This window comes from Durio zibethinus, chromosome 3, assembly GCF_047325235.1.
Source record: "Durio zibethinus cultivar Kanyao isolate XHJ-2024 chromosome 3, ASM4732523v1, whole genome shotgun sequence".
NCBI lineage: Eukaryota > Viridiplantae > Streptophyta > Magnoliopsida > Malvales > Malvaceae > Durio > Durio zibethinus.
This window is the reverse complement of record NC_143164.1, coordinates 33038633-33055002: the sequence shown is the minus strand read 5'-3', so window position 1 is coordinate 33055002 and position 16370 is coordinate 33038633. Positions and strand designations below refer to the sequence as shown.

General features: G+C 27.9%; 1 protein-coding gene and 2 long non-coding RNA genes across 8 annotated transcripts; 1 reads left to right on the top strand and 2 right to left on the bottom strand.

Moving 5' to 3' along the window:
* The first annotated feature begins 1238 nt into the window (after nt 1-1238).
* On the top strand, nt 1239-2416 carry LOC111283520 (uncharacterized). Its single transcript, XR_002689404.2, has 2 exons — nt 1239-1596; nt 1795-2416. It is a non-coding gene; the product is annotated as an uncharacterized LOC111283520 (long non-coding RNA).
* Nucleotides 1717-4681, bottom strand: LOC149519764 (uncharacterized). The gene is made up of 3 exons (XR_016341005.1): nt 4021-4681; nt 3632-3713; nt 1717-2983 (listed from the first exon to the last, which is right to left on the bottom strand). It is a non-coding gene; the product is annotated as an uncharacterized LOC149519764 (long non-coding RNA).
* Nucleotides 4682-5301: 620 nt separating this feature from the next.
* On the bottom strand, nt 5302-11817 carry LOC111283368 (cullin-1-like). 6 transcript variants are annotated; one of them, XM_022871862.2, is made up of 20 exons: nt 11483-11817; nt 10847-11014; nt 10630-10729; nt 9912-10097; nt 9726-9773; nt 9434-9637; nt 9251-9328; nt 8772-8861; nt 8585-8665; nt 8429-8488; nt 7998-8027; nt 7830-7916; nt 7596-7745; nt 7462-7517; nt 7211-7331; nt 6960-7121; nt 6732-6875; nt 6375-6593; nt 6101-6268; nt 5302-5607 (listed from the first exon to the last, which is right to left on the bottom strand). In XM_022871862.2, the coding sequence occupies exons 2-20, from the start codon at nt 10975-10977 to the stop codon at nt 5506-5508; spliced, it is 2217 nt and encodes a 738-aa protein (XP_022727597.2). In that variant the 5' UTR covers nt 10978-11014; nt 11483-11817; the 3' UTR covers nt 5302-5505. The 6 variants fall into 6 exon arrangements, with proteins under 6 accessions (XP_022727597.2, XP_089614648.1, XP_022727598.2 ...); XM_089758522.1 differs by having other exon boundaries at nt 6732-6893; nt 11483-11792; XM_089758523.1 differs by lacking the exon at nt 5302-5607 and adding an exon at nt 5669-5743 and having other exon boundaries at nt 6732-6893; nt 11483-11792.
* Between the last annotated feature and the right edge of the window lie 4553 nt (nt 11818-16370).

The following is a 16370-nucleotide window of genomic DNA, read 5'->3' as shown; positions in this document are numbered from 1 at the left end:
TATTAATCATCTTTTATTTATTTTATTTAAATTATTTAAATTTTCCACCATTGTAAAAATATTTAAAAATATTTTTTCACTTAGAAATTTATATGAAAATCAATCATTCTTGATTTTTCTAAATTATCATTGGATTTACTTTATTTTTTATTTCAAAATTTTATTTTTATTATTTCTAAAATTTAACATTTCTATCCCTATTATTTACTATGCTTAAAAAAATATTATTATTAAAATTTTATCTAATTTTACCATCATTCAGACAAAAATTGAAAATAAATTTCTCATTTAAAAATTTTTAAAAAATCAATCATTTTTAATCTTTTAGAGTTTCATTGGGTTCACTTTATTTTATCAAAAACTTATTATTCCAATTTAATTATGCTTGAAAATAACTGTTAATTATTGTTATTAAAATTTATTTCACCTTGTCACTATTTTGGCAAAATAAAAGTTCTCATTTGGAAATTTTTAAAAAATCAATCATTCTTAATTTTTAAAATTTCATCATTTGGCTAGTTTTTATTTATTTTTAAGAATTACATTCTTGTTATTTTTGTTCTTGATTTTATATATTATTTTTATATTTCAAATTTTTATCTAAATTTTTTACTTTTTAAAAAATATTTATGATAAAACTTCTCAATTAAAAATTAAAAAAAATTATTCAATTGTGATTTTTTAAAATTTTATCATTGGATTTATGGAAGATTTTAATTCCAAACTTTATTCTATCATTTGAAAAAAATTTCTCAATATGATATTTTATTTTTATTATTCTTGTTATCAAAATTTTTACTTAAAATTTCTACCATTTCAGAAATTTTAAGGAAAAACTTCTTGCTTAGAAATTTCTAAAAAACATCAATCATTCTTGATTTTTTTAATTTCGTTAGATAATTTTTATCTATATTCAAAATTTTAAATATTATTTTTTACTGTGTCAACCAATTATTAGTCTTATATTATAAATTATAAATAATTAAAACATGTTGTAATGAAGAAATTTAAAAGGATAACAAAATAATAATAAAGCAACATAGACATCAACTCACTAGTCGAATCTAAATGTCAACTTTAATAAAATTTATTTAATATAAATTTTTTTATAAAATTTTTTAAATTATAATAATTTTTTATAATCATAATTATAATAATTTTTATTAATATTTTTAATCTCGTCGCACAAGATTTATTCAAATGAATCCTAAGTGAATACCAGTATATAGGAGGATCAGGTTCATTAAACCCCAAAACGTCGTTGTTTTATTAAAACTATAAAAGTCAAGTTTTTCTTTTCTTCCTTCAGCCTTCTTTCGTTTTTCTCTCTATTGGAATTCAATTTCTATGCTTCTCTGCTTCTCTCCATCCACACGATTCCCGGCCACCGCTCTAGTCTTTATGCCGACATCGGTCGCTGCACATCGCCACGGTCGGAGTCAATTTGAGCCCAAAACTTCCCCAACGTTTCCTCTCGGCCTCCTCGTCTCGAAAATGAGCTTAGATTTTTTGAAAATGCTCCTCAAATGCCACAGATCTGAAAGTTTATTTTATGACTCCACCCTTCATCGTTGTTCTGATGGTAGCCAGCTTAAGGTATGCTTTTTCTCTTCTTCGGATCTTTCTCCTCACTGAACTTGGAGACACAAATCTCTTTGAAACGTTTTGGACCAAAAATCGAAGAGAGAGAAGGTCCCATCTATATCTTTTGTCTCCTTTTTGTTTTATGTTTCTGATTTTTTTGTCTCTAATTATGATTTTTTCCTTGGACTAACGTTGGTGTGCTTAACTGAGAATGGGCGATTGTTCAACGAGAAATCGAAAGTGGTGGTAGGACCTGGTCTCGGCAATGGATGGTTGTTGTGGTGGGGAATGGTTTCCTGAATTTTCTTTGTTTTGAGGTCTAATTGTGGTTTGTGATAGAGGCTGGATCTCTTATTGTGCTTGTCCCTGTTTTTTGGATTGTTGTCTGATTTTGGATGCCTGTGTTGATGAAATTGCTGGGTTGGTGGGTGTGGATCTTACAATTCTGGATTCCTATAGTGTGTAGTTTTGCTAGTAATTATGTATTGGGCTGACAAATAGTGGCTTTTCCTGATGGTGGAGAATGAACTCTCGGAAGTTCTTCGTTATAGGCTACAATAATTGGTGGATGGCAGTTGTGGAATTGTAGTTGTTAATGGCTAGGGGCAACTTTGGTGAGCTTCGGGCTATGGTAATTTTGTTATGTGTTGATGATTGGAGTTTTCTTTTCTGGAAGTTGGTTTTCTAGGATTGAGAACTGGGATGATGGGTTTTCTCGTCATGAATTGTCCCTTTTTCTTTGCTGGTTGGCTCAGTTTATACAGAGATTTGTTTCGATTGTTATAGGGTTTAAAATCATAACAACTTCCCAGTTAAAAAGGATTTGCTTCCATCATCTTTTTTAATCTTTATCATTGAAATTTCATCTTCAACACAAGTCTAATCAAATCCAAAATTTTTAAAAATCAGATTACTTATCATGTTCATTTACCCGATTTATTTAAAAAAATTAATGAAATAAAATAAACAACTACAAATAACGAAAACTATAAATTGTGAAAGAAAAAGCAGGCCAAACACTTGGTTCGGGTTTTAAATCCAAATCAAGCCTAAAACTTTAAAATTTCGAAAGTGAATGGATTAACCGAACACCCAAACGGTAAATTCAAAAACTTAAATGGGTCAAATTAAGATCACTTTAATTAGAGAATAAAAATCCGAAACTAAGTATCCAAATTTGAAATTATTTCAGATGATCCTAGATAAAATGGGATTTCTACACTAACTCTTGCTCTTCTTCTCTGTATGTACATAGGCATAGCAATGACATTTTAGTTAAATCTTCAATAAAATTGGAGCCACTTTTGGTATGTATCTCGGTAACTTTGCCCTTCCACATTTGGTCGATTGTTGTTGTGCAACTCCTTACTGAACTGTGTTCCTTTCTTTTATTAGCAACCTATAATAGAACCTTCATCATTTTGAAGTCATATTTAGGAAAGAGGAAGTTATAGTATTCAACTCATCGTTTCTAAACTAACAATCAGAAATCAAAGAAAATGAAGAGAAAATACGTTGAAAAAGAAATAGAAGAGAATGGCTATTGTTTATTTATAGCCTTAACACATTTGCAAAGTAGGCTGGCATAAGTTTTTAGTGTTAAGTTTTGAGTTATGTTCAGCTATTTTGTGTAGTATGAACTCATTGTCAAAAAGCTGCCATAGATGTCGAAAGATTGACACACGCAACCATAATTAGAGGCATTAGACCATTACTAAGATAAGGTAAAGCAATGAAACTATGGTCACATGAATAAGGCAAATCATATAATTAATTACTTTAAGACACTTCAAATTTCTTAATATGCTATATATATATATATATATATATATATATGTTATGAAAAGAGAGAAGAGAATAGATAAAATACCAAATAAATATGCTATATATATATATATATATGTTATGATGATGTGAATAATTAAACAATTATATGTAAACTAAGATGACATAACATCTAAAATGTTGCTGACATAAGCATTAAGATGAAACATATAGAAGTAACTTGTCTTGACATTCTTCATCAGCCATGGTTTCATCAACTCACAGAGATACTTCACGTCAAAGTTGAATTGTGAAACTGAAGTTATTATTTAGCCCGCTCCAATGAAGTAGACAAAATTTCCCACCTAAATAATCAGAGTTCAAAATTAGTTCCATAGAAGTTAATAAAAAAAAAAAAAACTCCAAGAATATCCATCCATTAGCAAGAAAACTCAAAGATAGTATAAGATGAATATAATAATTCAAAGGAAGACGCAAATGAAGTTCAAAATGCATAGAACAGAACATAAGGGCAATTTGCCCCATTTGCTCTATAGGATGAAAGAGGCCTATAATTCAAAACACAAGTATAAAAACAAATCCTACTCAAATTGCACAAAAAAATATAATAATAAGACAATAAAAAGAGGGGTAAAAAAATAGAAAGATCACCTGAAAGCTTATGCTTCGCTTTTTTTTTTTTTTCCTTGAATTGATGTCGAAGGTCTTACCATTATTGCATTTTTGTATGTTTTATTGCCATGCTTTTGCAGTCTTAATTATCCATACCTAAATCAGCCATATGGATAAAAATTAATCATAAAGGTCTCCTGCCATACTAGCATTGAATTTTATATTATTAATAATTTTCATCCGTGACCTTAAAATTTTATATTTACCATTCACATTTTTTTTAAAAAAAAAATTTCAATCAACATTCAAATCATCAATAACAATATGTCCATTTAAGTGTCATCAACCCATGAGATTTAATGACCTATCAATATATGAAATAAGCATGGGCAAGAGAAATCCTACCTGATAAACGTAACACGTGTTGAATGACTTCTTGAATAAGATTTATACTTAATCTAATGAGCAGAGGAAGAGAGCAGAGAAGGCGTAAAGTAAAAAATATGATATATGTTTGATCTGATTTTTTATATTTTATAAATGACGATATGATTAATTGAACAATCATGTGAAAATACCATGTCATATTAACTAAATATGATGATTATACCTTTATATTTGGCTTTTTTTTTATAAGAATTAAGATAAAATGACATTGAAAATATATGAATCAGATTAAATTTTAAAAAAAAAAAATTTAAGAAATTATTTTACGTTTCGAAAAAAAAAAAAAAAGTTCATACAAACATCCACGTCAATAAATTGTATCTAAAACCTACGTATATTATAATATAATATATATATGATTATCAAAAGAATTATTTTAATATATGTTACAATAAAATATCTCCTATACACTTCTTATTAAATATTCATAAAAATATTTTCATAATTATGATAAAAATATTATTATAATAATTTTAATCAATTATGAGAAAAAAAATATTTTTATAATTACGATATAAAAATATTATAATTATTTTATCAATAATAAAAAAATATTTTTATAATTCAATAATAAGAAAAGAATATTTCTGTAATTATAAAATGAAGATATTATAATAAATAACTATTATATATGAGTATTTTTGTAATTATGATATAAAAGTATAACAATTAATTTAAAAATCAAATATTTCCGTAAATATGAAATGAGGATATTATAAAAAATAATTATAACATAAAAATATTTTCATAATTATGATATAAAAACATAATAATAATTGATCATGTGTCAATTTTTTATCAAATAATAAGACAATAATTTGATAATTTCATTGAGAATTTTTTTCAAAATATGTATAGATGTGAGACACTGAATAAACGTAATTTAAAAAGTTAACTACTCATGTAATATTCATACTGATAAAATTTAAAGTGAAACACTATTTAAATTTCAATAGACAATTAAAACTTTGTTGAACTTTACACAAGGTACCCAGAAAAAAAAATGTGGATTTCAGTGAGGGAGCATTGTAAATCCATCTGACTACCACTTCCCACGTTCCATTGGGAAGGACCTATTTAGGCCAAGTACCTAAACAAGTTTGGATTATCCTTGTCTCTCTCCAGATAGTCTCGTGTGATGAGATCCTCCATCCGCTTCTTGATGGCTTTAATATCAGGCTGCAAATCCCAACCACATCCTACGTAATTAGTACCAACTACTAAGAAGTTATGCAATTAAACAACCTATCACCTATTACTTACTTTCCAGTTTCCGTGCATGTGTTTGATCACAGAAACACAACAGGTTAATCACCTATAAAAAAGTCGATGTTTTTATCCAATTTGATAACCCCACTCCTTCCATTTCATCACTTTTCATTTAAAATAAAAATCTATCACCTCTCATCTTTTATTTACATGCATCATTCACAAAAGTAAACTTCCTTTGGATAAGAGAACCATTCGTTTTTCCACCTTTCTACCCAAATCTCATAGATCTTTTTGTCCTCTAGCTTTTCATTCTTTAAAAGATTATTTTCATACAGTGTATGTTTGGCTTGCATGTGCCTGTGTGTGGTTTTCTGTCAGTTAAGGCAACCTGATATCCCCATCTATACATCTAATGTTTCTCTCACAAACTGTCAGATAAAGGGTTAGCGTATATTAATACCTTGAACATGCGACTCAACTGCTCAACACACTCTGAAACTAATTGTTGGTGGCCCAAAACTTTCCTACTCTTCATTATGCGCACAATTGCAGCGTCAATAGCATAACGCCGATCTTTATCAACATCTTCAACAACTTTCTTCCTTTCATCCACAGGAGGGAGAGGAATCTACATAGGATAGTTTACAAGGTTATTTCCAAAGGTAGAACTTCTCATTCAAATAAATACCAAAAGCAATAATAACATAAAAGAGAGTTGCAAAACTATCCCAGACCTTAATCCTCCTCAACTTGTCAGTAAACTTAGAGTTGAACTCAAAGTAATCACTCTGGGAGATGGTTTTTGTGTTTGGCTCTTTACTTAGAATCTTATACTTGGCACATGCCAGCGAATGTAGTAACCTGACCAAGTCATCATGGGTCAAGTTCAACTGAGCCATGATCTCTGAATAGCTCAGCCGATCAGAAGCATTAAACAGAAGGAGGACAGCAGCCTGTTTACAAACGCAACTGGAAATTAGATTCCACAATCAAAGTTCAACACCGCAACCCAGCAAGACAAAGACATAAATCCAACCCAAATCACAATTTTTTAATTTAAAAAGCGCACACAGTTTACAGAGTCGGTTTACCTGATAAGTTGAAACAATCAACTCAATAGTTTTCTGCTCAAACTTGCCATTAATGTGGCAAGTTCCCAGAGAGTATATCCATGTAAGCTTTCTATGTTTTGTTTTTGTTTCATAAAATCCTTTGAAAACTTCCACACACTTGACCTGAAACAAATAAAATTTCTGAAGACATGCTGGAGTAAGAGCTCTAATTCTGTCATCATACAATAACATGTTAGAAGTCATTACCATCTCAGCAGGGAGATTGAGATCAAATGATTTATAACTCGGCCAGAATCCTGTGGTAAGAACAGTAACTGTTAAATCGATCCCAGGATGTGCAGCTGGGTTATTTCTAAGATAGTCCTCAAAGCTGGCCTGGTTTTCCCTTGCCAATGTCAGATCTGTCACCTGTCATGAAGGTAGAAGACAAGTTTCATCACAATTTAAACCATAATTAATGCAGAAAAATAAACTAAGCAAAACTCAGGCCAACTCACCATGCCCTCCATCTTCGAGGTGAACTGTCCACCGCATTGCTGCTTTAGCTTAGTCAGAATACTCCTTTCATGATCATCATTAGCACTGCGGTCAAAAAGCAGTCGCCGAGCAAGTTTCTTCCTGTCAATGATTGCACACCATAAAGTTAGGATCAAAATGTACCATGCAAACTCATGCCTTTAAAGGGTTTTTTTTTTTTCTTTTTTTAAAAAAAGCAGATATGAAACTAATTGACAAAAAAAAACCTCACCTGTAGAATTCAGCGAAGAGGTCTTTATCACTAATATAGGCAAGCAGCTTAACTACCTGCAGAAACCAAACAGATAGTTCAGAATCAATTTCAGATCACCATAAAATCAGTATAAAAATGGTGGATAAAGCTACCTTCTCAAGTGTTTCTTCAATGGCTTCATCACTTAATTTCTCACTTCCACCCTTCTTCAGGATATTATCACAGAAAGTTGCCAAAAGCTCAGCACTTGAGCTGCCAGAAACAGTTTTGTTGCAAAATACCTCAAAAGCCTCTTTCAATGCCTATTGAACATTTCAACGAACCATATTTTAGATAACATGACGGAACCAGATCCATATTACAAATTTAGGTGTTCCAACACAAACCTTGTGGAACAGAGTATGGTTTTGAAAGCACTCAGTCACATACACCATGTACTTATCGTGCAGCTCGATAATTTTCCTGATAAGGACCTAACAATGACAGAAGTAACAATTTTCAACATTTTTACAGATTTCAAAAGCATCCATAGCTGTAAAAGTTGGGATATTTACCTGTTCCTGCACACCGGGAGCATTTGAGGCCTGTGGAAATGAGTGAATATCAGCTCTTACAACCAGACAGGTGATTATTCAAAACCAAAATGAATATGATCATCTATTTTTCCATCAATTGTGGGAAAATTTTAGTCTGTAGTAGTTGGAATTAACTCTCTTTTTCCTAAAGAGAAATAAAATGGGAATATTGGCATGTCAAAGGCAAATCAAACTTAACAGTTACAAGAACTGCACAACCACAATAACAAATGAACATAAAAATCAACATGCCACACTGATATGTTTAAATACTACTCTTGTACCCATTTTATTAGTCTAAAAGAAAAGGATTTCATCCCCTCACAAGCACACAATTACAATCCAGAAAAAATCTTCATGATTTATCTTCTAGTACAGAAGGAAATCAATAAATGTATCCAGCAATTAACCTGGTTACTTGCAGCATCTTCCGCCTGTTGAACCAAGGCTGTACCCTCAGCTGTAATATGCTGCAAAAAGTAATTACTCACAAAGAGTCAGTAAAATCATAAAGTAACATGAGAAAGATGGGCATTTAGCTTGCAGAATAAACAGGATATTCAGACCTGCTTGAATATATTAGCAACAGGATCCAAGCCTCGAGGTATTTTACAATAAAGCCTGTACATCCTAGAGAGATCCTCCCGCTACAGAGTGTAAACAAAGCCAAATAACTATCTGATTTATATATTTTCCAAAGCAAACAGCCAGAAGAGTAAGCATTGCTAGCAAAGAAACAAGGTTGGATGATACCTTGTCATCTCTAAGCAAGGCCCTACATCCTGAATGCTCCTTTTCAAGTAGCCGATTTGCGTACATGACCAACAACTCATGTTGCACTTTCTAGATAAAGAACAAACAGCTATAAGTAGAGTGCTCTAGGAATTATAAAGCTGTCTTAATAGGAAGTCTCTGTTTATTCTTATCACATGCCTATATTATTCCATGTCATTGGATAAGTCAAAAACATGCAATCTCCATTTCTAGGTAGCTAGAAGAAAATAGATAAAAGCAACCAGATCTTTCCACTTGAAAATAATTCACACAACTTCTATTGTAATATCTTAGTGACAACGTTTCACACATCAAACACTATTCATTTAAGTCACCTCTTATAGAAGAAAATTAAACAGATTTTCTCTCCGAAGAAAAAAAAGTGCACCCTCAAGCCAAGCTAAAGCTCACAGAAAAAGCTCTTCATTAAACTATAACTTTCCAACCATTCAACTGACCTCTGACAATTTTGTCTCACTGCTTGAATGCAGGTAATGAGACACTCTGTCCCTTTCCTTCTTCAAGCATTCTTCAGACTGCAATTATCATTAAAATAAAAACAATTAGAACCATCCGGGTTAATCAAGGTGAAAAACTTATAACCTATAAAAATATAAATGCAGGAACAGCAAAGTACTTGCCTTCAACATGTAATCTGGACACGAATCATCCTCAATCCAGCTTGATGCCTTCCGTGAGTAGTAGGCACCAGTATCCTCAAGCATATCTGCTTCAAAATCATCTTCATAACGAACCATTTGGCCCATGCCAATCTCAACAAAAATATCTAACACATTCTTCAATAATGCTCGGTCTATCTGCTCTCCCTCACGTTCTTTATCAATCTGATATGAAGTAACTGTTACTCTTTAGTTTTTATTCAAAATGCAACCTAAAAATACAATTAACCATGACATAATGATGGAAACTTACAAGGACAATTACAGCATCTCTGACTTTGTCATGCACTTCTTGATACACCTGAGATTAGTAAAATAGGTAGTATACAATTAGTTAAGAGCATATTTGAAATAATGGGCAGCACAATTCTCAAAATCCAACTCATTACACCGTAATTAGTATTGGATAAATGTGTCATTAGAAGAACTAATAACAAACCAGATCACGGAAGCAGGTCAGGCCAACTTCATTAAGTGCAGGAAGTGATCTGCGGGCAATGAAATAGCGACCTAGGTAATTGAAGAAGCGTGATAACCACCTGACCATCACTTTATGGTTTGTCCATCTTTTAACAAGCTCCCTCAGCATGAACTCATCATGCTTCTCTCTTAAAGATGGTAATACCTATTTTAAAAAGGAGGAAATATGAGCAAAAAGCATATTTACCACACAAAGTAGATGGATGGATAAAAAACTTTCAAGGGTTCCTACTGAGAAGAAAGCTAGTAAAAGAAGAATTTGCAAAAGTATCAAACAATAAAACCATGGAGCTTAAAAAATCAACAAAGCAAATGAGTTATTACAATCTTTAAAAAACAATATAATATAGAAAACATCAAACAAATGCAACCAAAGCTCTTGGAATATAGAAGCTAAAACAAAGTAAATGAAATATAGCATTGCTTTCACTCCATGGAATATGCATTCTAAAAGATGTTGGTCAAATCCCTTTGTCATGCAAAGAAGGAAAAAAAAAAGGGAGGATTTCAGCAATAATTCCCCAAGAGAGGACTAATTACATTAACATCCTTGAAATCATAGCAGTAAAACAATGCCTCCATAATAAACTGAGTTTTATATAAATCACTATCTATCTACACAGACTAGTCAGTACTCAGCAACCTAGTGATGGCAGACAAGACTCTAAATTCCTTACCATCGATGTAATATATTCCTCAAATGCCTCTCGGTACTTGTCATAAAGCTGCTGAGAATAATCATGAGGTGGCTTTTGAGTACACATGTTGTAGATAGTCCTGTAGTGGTTCCAATTAAGGAAAGATGATGAGGATAAAAAATACCAGATGATTATAAATAATAAGTCTGTGGCTCGAAAAGAATCAACAAAACTGAAAACAAGTAATTAGTGATACGTGTAAAGCATCATATATTCTTCTGAGCTAAATGGAGGCTCTGGCAATCCTTCCAAAATCCTCTTCAGTTTTGTGATCCCCTTCCAAATATAATCCCATCCCTGATCCAATTCAATAGTCTTGCGCTCCATTGTGTAAATAGGAGCTATGGTTTCTTAAAATTAAAATCTGCAAAAGCATATAACAAAAAAATTCATAACGTCGAATACCAAACAATCAAACCACAAAGATTAACAAAACCTTAGCATGAAATGGGCAAACAAAAATTCAGACACAAATAAAATCTATATGGATAAATTAAAAAATAATATAACATGAACATCCAAACATTGACGAAAACGCTAACAACAAAATCAGAGGGAGCAAAAAAAAAAATTGCGAAAAGCAAAATTTCTAAACAATGTCACATCAGACGCCGTGGCTCACAAGGTTAAATGAAAAAGGAAAAACCTATAGTTGATTACGATTTCAAAAGAAAGAAGAACCGCGAAACTGAGATTACAGATTACAAATAAACACGCAAAGATCAATGGGAGTTGTGAAATATAACTAAGAATCAAGATAATCTTTTTAAAAAACAAAAGGACAAAAGATAGAGAAGCAAAACCCTAGCTCAAAAAATAGGAAAGTACGCACCAGAAATACGATCGAAATTGAGAGCACTTCTGAAAAATAAACCCTAAGCCTAGCGCTAAAGAAAGTATAATCGGAGAAGGGAATGGGGGAAGTAATTATATACGAGACCGATGGTTGAAAAGGCGGCGAAATACGGGAAAAAGAAAGGATTTTTTGGTTTGCCAGATGTGCAGTGCCTTTAAAAAAGAGGGAAAATAAATTTTGGGGATATTAGGATTTGGTGTTTTTTTCTTTTTCTTTCTTTTTTTTGGCCAAATTGCGTTCGAACTCTTAATTTATGTCTTTTTAAATCTTCTTAATTATTAAGGTTAATAACAGATATTAAATTCCGATTCAAATTTTATTTTGATTCCTCATATTTTAAATATTTTAATTAAAATTTTAATTTATTAAAATTATCTTATTTTGATTTTTTCATAAATGAAACTATTTAATTGATAATAAATTTCAACTGATAATACAAAATAACATCAGTTGACATCATGCAACAAAAAATGATCAAAATATATATTTTTTTAAACTTTAAGCACCAATGATAAAATTATTTTAAAATTTTATATATTTTATATATTTTTTATTCATATTTTACAAAAATATTAAATTTAAAATTCTATTTTCATATTTTTGTTCTAATATAATTTATTAGGTAAATTTTAGTTTTAAATTGAAAATAGATATTCAAAACTTAAAATTTAATTCAAAAATTTAGATTCTTTTTTAAAATTCAATACATTTTAAAAACAAAAAATTATATTTTATTAAAAATATTATTTTATTCATAAATCATAATAAAAATATTTTTTTATCTAAAAAAACTTTTTTTCTAAAATATTAAATTATAATTTTAAATTTAATATTTTATAAAAATATATAAAATATATAAAATTTTAAAATAATTTCATCTTTAATTTTTAAATTTTGAAAGAATTCTATTTTGGTTCTTTTTTTGTCAAGTAAAATGCAAATTAACATCATCACATGGCACCATCTAACATTTAATATCAATTTAAATGATTTCATAGACGAAAAGATCAAAATAAGACAACTTTAACCAATTGAGAATCCGATTAAAATTTTTTAAAAATAAAATAAAAATTAAGTTAAAATTTAGATATTACAAATGTTATTAACCCTAATTTTTAGTTAAAAAGTTGAAAACTCCTTTTACTCAAGTTATTATTGTCTTTTTTTTTATTTTATTTTTTAATAAGGTTTTTTTTAGCACGCTAAAATATTTATTTATTGATAGGGTTAAATATAAAAAAAATACTTATGCATTATATATTTTCAATAAATTTATATCTAATGAACTAAAATTCATAATTAAGAATTTGAACTTTTATTTTATTATACACCTTGATGTTTTACTTAACATCGTTAATCAAATTACTGACATGACATCAATACTTGATAAAATCATAACACATATAAAAACGTTCAATTATCGTTATATCATCATTACATTATCAATATTAGTAAAAACATTTATAAAATATAAAAAATTCAAGAAAAAATTGAACAATTAAAAAAAATCAAAACAATTTTATGAAAAATTAAAAAATTCAAAAAATGTGAAAATTTTTAAAAACGTCCTAAAAATATACAAAAATTAGAGAAATTAAAAAATTTCCTAAAATTTTCAAAAAAATAAATTTTTTATAAAAAAATTCCAATGAAGTTTAAAAAAGGGAAAATATGAAAAATTAAAAAATTAAAAATAAATTCCTAAACTAACAAATCAAAAAATTGATAAATTGAAAATCCAAAATAGAAAAAAATATTTTAAATCCAAAAAATTCAAAATAAATGAAAATTTTTTGAAAAATTCCAAAAAAAATGAAAAATCGAATATTGGAAACTTTAAAAAATAAAAAATAAAAAAATTTATTTTAAAATCCAAAAAAATAAAAAAAAATCTATAACGTTAAAAAATCCAAAATAAATTAAAAAAAAAAACTGAAAATGTTTTATAAAAATTCTATAAAAAAAAAAAAGAAAAATTTTAAAAAGTTGAATATTTTTAAAAAATTCAAAATTGAAAAACTTCAAAAAATATTACCATATAAAAATAAGAAATATAGCCCAACGATTTTTTTTTGTTTTTTAGATTTTTTTTAATTTTTACTTTTTAAGTTTTGACATTTTAATTTTTTCAATTTTGTTGATTTTTTTTTAAATTCTATTTCTTATAAAGTTTTTCATATTTTTTAAATTCTTTGGATTTTTTTTTCATTTTTTCAGATTTTTAGTAGATTTTTTAAAATACATTTTTTATTTTTTTTCAAAATTTTTAATATTTCAGATTTTTTTTTCATTTTTTACAATTTTTTCTAAAATTTCTCACTTTTTTAAAAATTTTTGGATTTTTTAAAATTTTACAAAAAACTTTTTATTTTTTGGAATTTTTAAAGTATTTTTCCATTTTATTTACTTTTTAAAATTTTTTATATTTTTTAAAATTTTGGAATTTTTTTTAAGTTTTAACTATTTTAAAATTTTTTAATTACTTTTAGTTTTTCAAATTTGTTTTTGATTTTTTTTATTTAAATGTTTTTGAATCTTTTTTGAAAAAATTTGGATTTGTTTAATTTTTTAGGATTTTTTTTTGAAAATTTTAAGATTTTTTAATTTTCAGTTTTTTTAATTATTTTAAATTTTCAAAAAAATAATTTTTTTTAAAAATTTTAAAAATTTATTTTTTTTATTTTTTGTAGATTTCTTCTAATATAACGCCGTGATAACTAAGGGTATAAATAATACATTAATTTACAAACTACTTAGACTTGACTCAAATAAAATTTAAATTCAGTTTGATCATTGTCTAACCGAGCTTGAGTAGTTCGACTTATTGGGTGAGCCGAGTACAAGCATCCTAATACTTGATTCAAGTAGTTTGGGCCTAATCAAGTTTTTATAGTTTAATATATTTTAATTATTTTAATTGAAAACTACTATTTTACCTTTATGTAAATTAATTTGAGCTAGAGCTTGATGTTGAGCATAGGAATTATTTTTTTTTATATGATAAACGAGCTTAATCAAACAAGTTCAAGTAGTTCAATTTTTATCTCAAGTTGAATTTAAATTTAAAAATTAAAATTCAAGCAAGTTCGAGTTGAGTTTTAAATAGTGAATTTCAAATCGAATATGAGCTCAAATTTCTTATTATATCAATTGAACTCAACTTAATATACCTCTAATGATAATTGTACATTTTTTACAAGTGTTATGATTTTATTGAGTATTTATACTATGTTAGTAATTTGACTAACAACGTTAGTCTAAAGTATCAAAGTGTACGACGAAACAAAAGTTTTACTACATAATTGTGAATTTTGTTTCTCTAAATACTAAATTGATAGAAAGTGTATTGCATAAGGGCTATTTTTTTATTTAACACTTATTGATATTATTTTATTTTATAGTTCTTGGTGTTGAGCTCAACTTGAAAGGTTAAAGATTTGAAAATCAAATGAGAATGGAGATCCATAAAAAATAAAGATCAGAGTTATATCTGATATTTGTATTTCAACACTAAACTCAGTGTTCAGAATAGATAAATAGTGGAACCTATAAAGAGAATGGATAAGTGATTATCCATACTTAGGAGGAGAAAAAGTATTATACTCGAGAGAAAAGGTATTCAAATCATAGCGATCCAAGCTTTTGGAATTGAATTTAGTGCTGATGAGGTCAACTCAACTTGACATGGCAAAAAAAACCCAACAAAAAAGTAACAAATCATCATATTCACACGTTGTCAAGTAGAATGATATTGATCGAGTTGATATGAACTCTAAAGAATAAGGTCAACTTGCCATATCAACTCAGATCAAATGATAAAAATAATCCTAAGTTGTTGGTGAGTCATTCTTTTTTGATAAAAGACCATTATATCATTTTTACCATAAAATGCCGTAACAATAGTAATAAAAAAAGGTTAATACCATGTATAGCTAATAAATTATAATGAAATATTTAATATAATACTTAAATTTTAAAAATTTCTAATGCGATACTTGAATTGTGATTCTGTAACTAATATAATATTTATCTTTAATGTAACTAATTTTAAATGATGACACATAATAGACAAATAACTTTTTAAATATTATATTAATTAGTATATTTATAATTAAGGTATTATATTATAAAATTTTAAAATTTAAACATTGCATTAAATGTTTTATTATAGTTCAAAAATTATTTGTAACATTAACCCTATAAAAAATAATAAAGCTACAATGATATTGGAAGCACAGATTGGCCTGCTATTCTTAGATAAAGGTCATTGGAAGAACTTCCTTATTCTAACGTGTATAGAAAGATAGAATTAAAGAATATAATTAGTCACTAAAATATTTTCTTAATTGGGCATATAATATCTCAAGATAAGATACAATGAACCGAATTTAAGTTAATTTTTTATTTATTTTATAATAAGAGCTATCATCTGATAATAGAAAAAAATTACAAATATTAGAATTTGAATCACAAATCTACTAAATATTATTTTTTAAAAATAATTATATAAAATATTGAATTAAGCATTATTTAATTAATTTTTCATTTGCTATTACTTGAATGAATTAAAAAAAATTTACTAACTATTTGACAACAGCTTGGTGTAAATATGATAATATCTAATTAACGCATCATGTGGAGTGGCTGATTATATAAAAAAAAACATCTTTTCATCGAAAAGAATCCCTTTACCAAAACTATTTATTCAATTCATCAATATGTACAAATATGGTATAACTGCAAACTGTCAGAAGATCGAGTGTTAAACTGAAAAAAATCTCCTGGTTCAAGACTTCAAATCACATCAAAACCAAACTTAAAACAATCAACAAATTAGATGAAAAAAAAAAAAAACCAATTTTAC